Raw genomic sequence first — 11566 nt, forward strand, 5'->3', positions numbered from 1 at the left:
CCGGCGGCGGCGCGCGCTCGCCTCGGCTTCCGTTGTTCCGCCCGCGCGGCGCCCGCCTTCCGCTTCCGCCTGCAGAGCGGGGGCGGCCGGCGGCAGAGCGGCTCCCGCGGGCCGGGCCGGGCCGGGAGCCAGCGCTTGGGCGGGGCCGCGGGCGCCTTCGCTGGGGGAGCCGCAGTGCCGGGGCGGTTGGGAGGCCGGGCTGCCCGCCGGCACCGCCTCGGCGGCAGTGAGGGGCGAGCCGCCCTGCGCGCGCCCCGCGAGGAGGGGAACCGGGGGCGCTGCGCCGGCCCTTCACGGCTGCGCCCGCCCGCTCGCAGGCGGCAGTCGCCCCGGCAGCGATGCCCGCGTTTGTAAGGGACCGGGCACCGGCCCAGGCGGCGGGGACAGTTACCTGCCTGGCCCTCGCCAAACGGCAGCTGATGTTTCACCTGCCCCGTTGCTCCCACCTGCTGTTCCTGGGCTGCGTGCACAATACGCGTTCCCGTTGTCCAAGTGTAACGGGCCGCTTCCCGGGCCCTCGCCAAGCGGGATGAGGCGTCTGCGAGGGGAGCACGGGCTCGTCTCTGCGTGACCATTAATTTCTGCTGTGCTGCATGAAGCTACAGTTAGGCCCTCTGAGTGGCAAAGTGCTACATGCTATTTAATTCCATGCTTTAGTTAGCAGAAATTAAATGTTGCCTCGAAAGAAGTAAAAATTGCGTTGTCCAAAATCAGTGAGAATTTAAAATAATTTTTCACTAATTTGTACATCTAAAATCTTTTAACATTTTTGCAGGCTACAAGAATCACTAAGTTTTTCTGTAGTAGTCTGTTCTTGGATTTCATAACAGAGAATACGGGTTTTGATTAGTTCTCAGTATGGCAAGCAGCAGTAATTTTGTTTTTGTAAGAAAAACATACCTTGCCCATTTCACGATAATAATGTAACTAGTTTGTCGATCCCAGTGGGTTTTTACTAGTTCCCTGTTTATTAGCCCAGCATCTATCACATTGTGTACATTTTTGTCAAGCATCTAAAAAAAAAACCAAGAGCTATCCCAAGCTTAGCAAACTTGCTTAGAGTAACTTTGATTTGAGTACTAAGCAGAGAACCTTCAGCAATAGCCTGCTGCTCCTCATGTACTTACCCAGTGAACTAACCATGCACACCCTTTGACTTACTCATCTGATTTACGAACTATCCCGGTTTTAATTACTGGATTCCATACAATTGGGTCAATAGCTTTTCCAGTCACACCTGTACTTTGAAGCATAGCGAAGTCTGAATGAAACACCGCATGTTGATAAAACATGAAGTTACATGCTTGTAAAATGTTGAGACTTTCCTTGCCAATGGTTTGGTCATAAAGCTTTAGATGATACCTCTGTATTGACAGAAAAAGTTTTAGACAATGTCACTTAGTCTAACTAATTTTTATACTCACACAATCTAATGAGAGATTCTGAATTATAAGTGTAGTTAGCACTTGTGCTTCAGATGTTTTACTTGATTTTAAGTTCCTACTTCAGAACACCAGCATCAGAAGGGATGTATATGGAAAACACAGTTTAGCCATCAAAACCTACGTAAGCTGGAATCAACTGACTGTTCTGTCTCATGGGTGTAGCTCTCGTGCTTCTTGGCCCTATTCTCATCCTACCAATTTCAGAAGATAACATACTAAAGTTATGCTACAGTGGTCTTCAAATTAGAACTTCTCTTAATTGCTGCTGTGAGGTGTTCTGCAATATTGTGTACCTTTTTTTAAAAGTAGGGTGAGGTTTCATAAGTCAGCTGAGCCAACCCTTCTGCTAAAACTAACAGCTTTACTCATTCAGGAAATTAAGGAGCCTTAAACTGGCTCCTTATTTCTGCTTAATAAACTTGGCATAAAACCAACAGCACTCAAGAAAAATCTTTGCTACTTTATTAAGCTGAATTAGCCTGCTTGGGGCAGGGTGTGCAATGTCAAAAGCCCCACATCTGGGAGGAAGAGGACTGTGAGATCATGTGGTGACTGCTATTAAGACAGCTCACTTAACTCAGATCTCACTCCACACAGTGGTAACTATATGGCCCTGATAAAAATGACCTAACATACGGGAAACTGATCAACCACACAAGGCACAAGACAAGGAACAGGCTAGGTATTAATTCTGGAAGTATAGGAGGGTAGAAATAGAGACTGGAGCCATGAACCAACAGTGTTTATTTGTTGTAGAAAAAAGGCAACCTGGAAAATATTCAAGAAGGGAAAGAATCTATTCTATATGAATAACACTGACAAGGCACCACCTAAAACACAGTATCTGTAGATACTGTAGAGACCAGCCAGAAAATATCATACAAATGACAATTTGAAATATCGGGGTTGCTTCCCTAACAAACAGGAAACTGAAAAAAGACTATCTTTTGAGTTACTATGTCTACCTTCCAATGAATTTATGATTGCTTGCACATCCGTAGGTGGTATTAAGCAGAGCAATAGTTTTCGCATTGCTTTTTCTAACACCTAAGGCTCAGATGAAGCATATAATCTATTTTACTCATTTCCAAGAGTAAACAAAATTATCTTGGATTAAGTTTTATGAAATATTTTTTCATGTGGAACTGTAAAATTAATGAGTCCATATAAAATACCTTGTTAAAATGAGGCAGGCAGAATTAAGGATTTTTCAGATAAGGTGACAGGACAGCAACACTTGGCATTTAAGTAATTAAAATCTACATTAGCATAGTAGAAATCAAATGCAGTATTTTCTACATTTCTGTTTTAACCTATAGGCCAGGAAGTTATTAACTCCAGACATTATCGTTAAGTTGAAAGTTATTATTAACTCCGCACATTATCGTTGACAGTTATTATTAACTCCGCACATTATCGTTAAGTTACTAAAACATCCTGCTGATCAAGTCACACAGTTATCTTCACTACTGTACTCCCAATTCATACTCTTATCCCCAGATTTCTTCTCAAAAAAGAACCCACAAACCAAAACCAATGGCCTTTCAGTTATCTAGGATTCAACAACTAGCAAAGCAACAAGTCATACTGCTTTAGAATTATTTTGTAGTTTTCACCAATGCTTTATTTGGAAGTAAACTGCAATGCCGTTACACTATTCAGGTCACATAAACGAAGACTTAGCAGGAGCTAAGTGCTACTCAAACCAAAGTAAGATGGGACAGAGGGTTTTTTTCTTTCTTGGAACGACCAACAGGATTTCAAAGCTTGTAATGGTTTACCACTGTCTAACGGAAAACAGTGTAAAGTGAAATACTCTGTGTAACATAATACATGTTACGTTTTCCTGCTGTCTAGAGGTACCATTTCAGTAACCATCACTTATTTTGAGAAGGTAGATCAAAACATCTGCTAGTAGGAAACTGTTGTTTAAAATACTCTTTCTGATTCATTTCCTAATGCAGAATGTAAAGAGCATTTTAGTTAAATATAGCTCCAGACATTCATTGAAGCAGAAATTATTATTGGAAGACATGAGAAGGATCATTGCAAGTTAGCAACTATGAGACTTCTTATCCTGGCTCTCAATCCGCAGCCAGAAGCTGAAAGACTGAATTCTTTCTGCTGGATGATTTATTGCCTCCACAAAGTTTCTTGTTCCAGGCAAGGCTGTTTAAGGCTGCCCCTTAAAAGAGTTTTGCCTGGTATAATACTAAGTAGATTAGGACTTTCATAAACATGCTACTACTCAAGTCAAAGTGAGCCTGACATTTTATTTTCTAGTCTACAAACAGTGCATGAAGCCTTCAGGATCTTTTGACTTATTAAAAAAAAAAAAAGAATATTCTGAAGGGCTTTTTTTTCCCCTCCCTGTTGAAGCTCATCAGTAGTAATACAGGAATTTTTCTTGTTAGTTTACATCTAAACAGCATGAAATCCAGTGAATTTCTGGTCGCATATGTTGTGATAGTGTTTATTGAAATATTAACATAATCAGTGTTCAAGAGGAGAATCTGTGTAAGCGCTCTTCCAAAAAAATGGTTGAGTATTCCTAATCGGAAACTAATTGCAGTGGCATCATAGGGCAAGAAAAAAGGAATTTAAGTACAGTGAGGTCCCAGGAGATAGCTTTAGAGGAGAGTGTGAACATGACTGATTCCTCTCCATTACATGAGAGTTTCACAAACACTGTTACAAATTTTCTCCAGGGGGCTGAGAGTGTGTATCTCTTATACAATATACTTTATTAGAACTAAGTGAGAGTCACCATGTGTTTAGGATTCAAAATTTCAATCCAGTAGCCATCCGGATCCTGAACAAAGGCAAGTCCTTTCATTTTACCTATTAGGGAAAAAAAAAAAAAAAAAAAAAGATGAAGTTAAGACTACATGACTAGTTGTTAACATCAAATATGAGTACTTGGATTTTTTTTTCCTTTTCCTTTTGCATGAGAATTAGTTCAAATTTAGACAGCTAAATCTGAAAACAACCAGATCAAGTTTTAACCAGCATTAGACCTTTGTATGCTATACTGTCAATCCTTCTCTAAAAAAAGCTATAGTTTAAAGCCACTCTGATATTCTACGTCCTGTTGGTTGACATTTTCTGCATATGCCCCTCTAAAGTGTTCATCCTCTAAATTCAGAAAAATATTTTTGTGCTCCATGATGCTTTGACATATTCTCCTAAACTGGCTTTGCCAGTACAAAATCCTTTGTTCCCCTGCCCTATTCATACCCCATCATTCCTGCGTCCACACTGAAGTTTTATGTTCCTGGGTTTTGTCTGTTTCCCCCCACAGTGTGGTTCACAGTACACATTTACATCACTTCACAGAACACAGAAATGCAGGGCAGCACTGTTTTAAATATTACTGTTGGAAAAAATATTACTCATTAAAACAGGGTTCCCAAAAGTTGTCTTCAACAGTAGATCAGGATAGCAGAGCTTAACCTGTTATCTTAAAGTGTTAACCACACACTTTTAATTATACTTGCTTTATTAAGCTAATTACTGTAACAGAACCAACCTAACTCTCAATATATTCTAGCTGCAAAAACTTCTGAGAGAACAGTAGATGTTCGATCCAGTAATGTAAGAAAAACAATTAACATTAGGTATCTCAGCCTGCTCCACAAAACCCAAATGTGAAGTCCAAAACTTCCTCCCTCCTTGGCATTTACTGCATGAATTTTATTTCTTAATGTTAAAAAACAGCTTTTTGTCTCCCTGGCCCTTGACCGCTTCCAGAGTTCTTTCCTGTGATGTATTCCATTTACAGTCTAAGCTTCCCCTCCTACATACTTAAGAGTGTGCAGTGATACAGAAAGTCAGGATCTCTCACTTCAACTCTCTCAGGGTTCAACAGGTGTTGAACAAATTAAAAAGGGTTCAGAAACTCTAAAATGCTAGAAAAAGTTAATTTCTTAAATTAAGAAATCTGTGTTCAAGTTAAGTTCTCAGCTACAATTTTACATTTGCTTCAGCTGAGAACACAGTGAGTAAGAAGAAAATCACTTGTCTCTTTTCAGTTAACTTGTTCTTATTCTTCTAATGAGGAATCTAGCAGATCAGTTCCAATATATGTAAACTGAAGCTTCATGTACTAATGTTATTTCCAAACTAAAAAAGCCCCCATCGTTAGTACAGGCAACAGTCTAGTTTCTATAGCCTGAAGGAAGAAGTATCACAGATTTGTGCATGCTACTGAGTGTTAGATGTCCATTTTGGAACGCATCAGTCATAAAACTCATGAGGTCTCTTCATGAAAAAGAATCCAGCTGAAGGACTCCTCACCACTGATTTCTGCATTTTAGGCTACTTTGACACAGCCTTTCTTTGTTTATGTACCTCTAGATATACGAGTTACACATTATACATTTTTTACCTAGTTATACAAGTCAAATATGATACAGACTAGTGAGGCTATTTCTACCAAAGCTGACAAACCAGTTAAAATGGTAACAGCTAGTAGGTGGCATTAGGTAGATTTAAATGAGAGTAGCTAGAAAAGTTAAGAATTACTCAGTTTTAATGGGTGGGAGTAATTATGTCTTCTGAATCATCTTATTTTCATACGAAAAGCACCAAACAGATGCGACGTGTGAATTTGATCCACATCAAAGTAAATTCTGCGCTAACTTCATACAGTAGCATACACAGTGAACTATGATAACAACAGAGCACGTGAATTTTACTGAAGGTCAGACTACATATAGAAGACATGTAACTGGATTGATTAAGTATTGTTATCAAGATGGATCTATTGCCAGTTTTGCCCACTGTGTAAGAAGGCATAGGGATAATTGGTTCTAGCACCTTCTGAGCAGTGACAACTACTAGAAACGTATTACCCAGCTTCCCAGAAGATCTACTATATAGAATATATTAAAAACAAGGAAAACAATTGACTTGCATTTCTGATCAAGACTTACCATCATCTGGTTTCTTCACAAATTTCACTCCTAATTCTTCAAACCTCTTACAAGCTTTATTGACGTCAGGGACAGCAATTCCAATGTGCCCTGTGCAACAAGGTAAAAAGAGTGAAGTACACTGTAAGTATTGCTGGGCGTTACAGGAAAAAGTTTGCTCAGCATTTCATGTTGTGCAAAAAGTTTACATGCTGTAGTCCACATAAGATGTAACGGTATACAAGAAAAACATTGCTTCCAGAAAAAAACCAGCATTTCAGGTATTAACATTATACTCCTTCAGAAAGTTGGCTTTTTGATAATGCCTTTTAAAACAGGAACTTTAAAGTTATCTCATCCAGTTAAGAGGAGAATATTAGATTTTCAATAGGAGAAAATGAGATTTTCAATCAAACTGTTTTATCTGTATTTCCTTTCTCCAAGCATGCCCACGTAAAAGCATTTTGTTGCATTTGCTCAGTTCAACAGTACCAGGAGTTTATCATTAACGCTGCACTTGTAGAGACTAACACTAGCACTATGCAAGGCCTGAGCTTACAAATCAATTCAGAAGCTTTAAATGTCAAGCGGCTAGACTGAATACGAAACTTACTTCACAAGCCAGTGACCTATCAAGCATTCAAAATATCAAATCGAGTCACATAAATACTATCCTCAGTGCTACAAACAAAATTCTTCTAGCTTAAAATGGGTAGTCAGTGGATTATAAAATAGAAATCCAAATGCAAATCAGTCTAAACACCGTGATAATCAGATACACAAGAGCAATTATTCTTCATTCAGTAGTTAATATTAGCATGTGTTTGCTTGCCAAAGGATTAGATTCTTTATAACTGTGCCTCATTACTCTGAAACACATTTGTTTACCTATTTTCACTGTCTTTCAAAGCATACATGCTGAAAGCGATAAAGGATGAGATACAAGTTCCCTTCTTTCCTAGTACTAGTATGTTTTCTTCAAAGCAACCTACTGGAGAAGTCTTTTCATCCATACAGGCTTCAAATATTTTCTCTGCTGGTTCTCATAAAAAAAAAAAACACCTACAGCATATACTTACCCAATAAACTTTGCACAGAATTTATATAGATGCTTTCTAAAAAAACAGCTGAAACTCCATTTTCCCCAATACGAGGGAAAAAATGTAATCACAATAAACCAAAGCTTAAAAACTACAAATACAAAAACTAAAGACCTACCGAATCCTCGGGGATCTGAATTGCCATTGTGATAAGACTGATTTTCATCATATTCAGTGCCCCAGTTGCTGTAAGAAGCAATTATAACATATTGAAGAAAAGCATTGAAATTAACAAATCCTAAATGTTCAATTTCCTTAGGAGGATTTCTCTTAAGAAACCAGAGAATTTCAGCTGTTGGCTGTATTCATTAAACTATCAAGATTTTCCTTAGTCACAGGTCCTAGTGATAGTCTCGGAGCTAATCCAGTCATGTTCACAGCCCTTCACTAGTATTCAGGTTCTACCTCCGAATCAGTCAGAAACACTCCTGTCTCATTCAGACTAGAGAGCAGGCTGTGCTGCATGAGTCAGTTTATCTACCCATCACTAGGGAACAAACAGTGAGGGTAGTAGGTCCTGAAGCTAAGCATGACATCGTGGTATTTGGGAGATTTTTCCTGCAATTACAATCATTAGTAGCATTAACCAAATTGTCCTGTTTACGGGAAGGGTATGTTTTGACTTAATACCTCTTTTGATTAGATTCCAAAAGCAATAGTTATCTGTTATGAGGATGCTCTGGGGATCCAAAGAAAGCTCTAACCACACTGGGTTTTCCTAAATTCTGTGGCTTCCCTACGCAGACAGCATGCACACACAAAATATAGCAAGCATTATTTCATATTTACGTACCACTGTTCTCCTAGCACTTTGAAAGAGCTCTGAAAAGACAAAGATTAAGCTTGCCAAGTATTTTAAGGCTATATGACAGCCAAGATGTTTCCACAGTAATTATTACATTTTTTATTCAATCCAACAGGTTTTACACTCATCCACTTCTGTTTAATCGCTGTTAGCTAAATGTCATCTCTCATTATATTAATACTTACTGTGTCAGTTCAAGTGTAGCTTTTCTAGAGAATGTCCAAGCTGTTCTCTCAGTTTTATCTTTCGGGATATCATTTTTATCTTCATACGCCAGGAAATAGAGCGAGAACTTCATAGTAGGAAAGTCAAATTTTTGAAGCAGGCTAAATGGCAACAATTATTTTGCAATAGTAACTTATAAAGGTCATCAGGTAGCTTGCAAATAAACCAAGATGCCTCCCCCACGAGACAATTATCACTGATTTTTTGCCTTTCTGCCTGTAACCCACATCTTAAAGTAGCTACGTTTTGAACTATCAAATAGAAACACTCCAGAACACACTACAAACCTACACAAATGAGAAGAATCAGCTACTTAACAAGCCAAACTATCAGTAACGGAATAGCAAAGCCAGTACAAAGGCTCATGTCTTAAGGCTGCCTTTCTGTTACCTGTCTGTATTTCCTCAGGAAGATCTTTATGTCTATTCGCTTTAAAATATCACTAAGAAATAAAAAGATTTACTTTGAAACTTATTCATTACGGGGAGCTTGCTGACAAAGTTTAAGAACACAGCAGGTTTAAAAACAAACATACTTTTAGATGAAATATTTTTACAATTTTGATAACTAGTATAATAATAAAATCATTTCAGGTGTGACACTTTAAGCAACTAAAAAATACTTGAGGTATACATTTTTATGTAGGACGTTTAACCAGAACAAGCAGGCATGCAAAGTTAATTTCTTTTTGGCTTACTAGATTTATGGTTTTTTTTTCTTACACCCACATCTTCACTAAAGTGGAAGTAGTTTATTTTACTTTAGTCTGTACTCATTTCAATGTTAAAAATATGCTGGAATTTTGTTTTAAAACAATTAATTTCACATGTCAAGAACATGCAAAGAGCCTTAGCATAAATGTATTGGGCTACTGCAGGGCATCTGCCTCCTACAAGAGACTGAGTTTGGACCTTGTCTCCAGCTCCCATTGCCTTGGTCTCCTATGACCGGAGGTGGTCATAAGCCACCTCCAAGAACTAGTAAAAAACTTAATTTCAAGGCTTATGGTAATGATTCCTGAGTATAAGCACTGTCATAAAAGTTACCCGTTAGCTGCACGCTCAGTGAACAGGAAGTAAGCAAGTTGTACACTGATAATTAATGATGTATTTAAGAAAAAAAGAAATTTCTAGTCAAGGCCAGTATTAGTTCATTTGCAGCTTAGTCATTAACTGTGCTGTGGGAGTTTGCAAAGACTGCCAGACTGTCCAGCTGGGCATCAGCTCATGGGCCAGCACTGTTTGTGTAGTTACACCAATTAGTATAATTACATCAAAATAACAAAACCCTTTTATTTTCAGAAGAATAGTAGGAAAAATCTAACATTGTGGCATACAACTTCTACTCACGTCATTCCAAGAACTCTTGTATAAAAATCCAGTGACTTCTTAGGATCCTTTACTCTTAACATTGTCTGCTGCAACAAAAAATCCTGTGGGGAAAAAAGATTTAGGATTTTTACATCAACCGGAATTTAGTTATGGGTATAAACAAAGATGCCAGTTAATTACAAATCTAAACCTAGCAGGTTTAGAAGCAACAAATTGAGTACTGCTTTAAGTGTAAATAAAACCTTTTGTCCTGTTCCTACACATACAGGTTTGTGTTAAATAAATATGTCCTTGTAACATAATATTTAAAACAAATAAACAAAACCACCACTGGAATCATTAGATCTATATTATCAGTGGTATCAAAAAAAGGGTATCAGTCATTCTTATACAGAGCTGTGCTGCATATGAACCAGTCCGCACGCAAGCACACCAGGCACGTGAATATTTCATATTGGGCTTCACCGCACAGAATTTGAATAAAGCTAAACTCCTGAACTCATTATTTTTATTTTTCCATTGCAAAGGCGTTGAACTTCTATCAAGCTCCATGATACCTAGGCAGCAAAACCAGCCTACAACTCTGTAAGGCTGTTTTCCTCAAGCCACTGGATAATTTTATATACCAAAGGCTAAGGAACATCTAAGTGGCTAACAGTGAATGGCAGGGCAGCCTTGACAGGTGTGCTAAAAATAAATAAAAAAATTAAAAAGACAGACATAGAACAACTGAAACGTAATGACAAGGCTCTCCTAATTTAAAAAATATATATCTTTGGGATGTTTTGGGGAATTTTTTATATTTTTTGGCGCCCCTGGCACGCCTGTCGAGGAGCCCCCGGTTGCCCGCGGCGCAGCAGCGCGGGTGCTCGCCCTCCTCCGCTCCTGCCCCGCACCAGGCGGCGCGGCGCTCCCCGAGCGGCAGGGCAGCCCCCGCAGGGCAGCCCCCGGCCCCCCCTTTCGCTCCCCCCCCGCACGCCGGGACCCTTCCCGGCCCCGTGCCGCCTCCCGTCCACCGCGCGTCCGCCCGGCAAAAAGCGGGGGAAAGGGGCACCCGGGGCGCCCGCGTCCCCCCCATCCGCCCCACCTTCGTGCTGGCATCCGGCTCCGAGCAGGCGCCGTAGGCCGCCTCGTCGGTAAGGCCGCTGAGCTCCGCCGGGGCCGCCATGTCGGGAGAGGAGGAGGAAGAGGAGGAGGAGGTGGCAGCGGCGCCTGCGGGAGGGTGGTGCTGCGTTCCGCTCCGCCCGCAGCCGGGCAGCCGCCTGGCAGGGCCGTCCGCGGAGCCGGGGGATGTCCCCGATCGGGGTCAGCCCTGCCTGTTCGCTCCCATAGGCGTCCCCGGCCGGGGCGTCGCTTAGCTGGGCGCGGAATGAAGCCGTGGGTGCCCCGCGCGGCGGTGACGGAGCGTGCCGCTGGCACCCGGGGGTACCCTGCGCACCTCTACCCGGCTCCCATGGAACGGGGCTGCTTCTGTAAATCCTTCCCACTGGCGGTGTCCTGGGGTGCTCTGGAAACCTGGCCTTGCACCTTCAGCCCCCCTTACACACACCCCCCGCTGCGCTCCTGGTGCGGGCGGGTGTGGGCTGCTGCCCCTGCCATCGAGCGCTGGCTGAAAGACTTCGAGCAGCGTTTGGCATCCTTCAGTTACCCAGTGACTTTTATATGAACAACTATCTCCGGTCTGAAAGACAAGAATAATATTTTAGAAACTCAGCATGAAAAACGGGATTTAATACTCTGGAAATTA

The 11566-nt window shown here is 41.0% G+C and overlaps 1 protein-coding gene across 1 annotated transcript; it reads right to left on the minus strand.

The window, feature by feature from the left end:
* Window positions 1–2172: 2172 nt before the first annotated feature.
* GLO1 (glyoxalase I) lies at window positions 2173–11063 on the minus strand. Its single transcript, XM_055725372.1, has 6 exons — window positions 10907–11063; window positions 9838–9920; window positions 8449–8589; window positions 7577–7644; window positions 6380–6469; window positions 2173–4286 (listed from the first exon to the last, which is right to left on the minus strand). The coding sequence occupies exons 1-6, from the start codon at window positions 10985–10987 to the stop codon at window positions 4198–4200; spliced, it is 552 nt and encodes a 183-aa protein (XP_055581347.1). The 5' UTR covers window positions 10988–11063; the 3' UTR covers window positions 2173–4197.
* Between the last annotated feature and the right edge of the window lie 503 nt (window positions 11064–11566).

Source organism: Falco cherrug, chromosome 13 (assembly GCF_023634085.1).
Source record: "Falco cherrug isolate bFalChe1 chromosome 13, bFalChe1.pri, whole genome shotgun sequence".
Lineage (NCBI taxonomy): Eukaryota > Metazoa > Chordata > Aves > Falconiformes > Falconidae > Falco > Falco cherrug.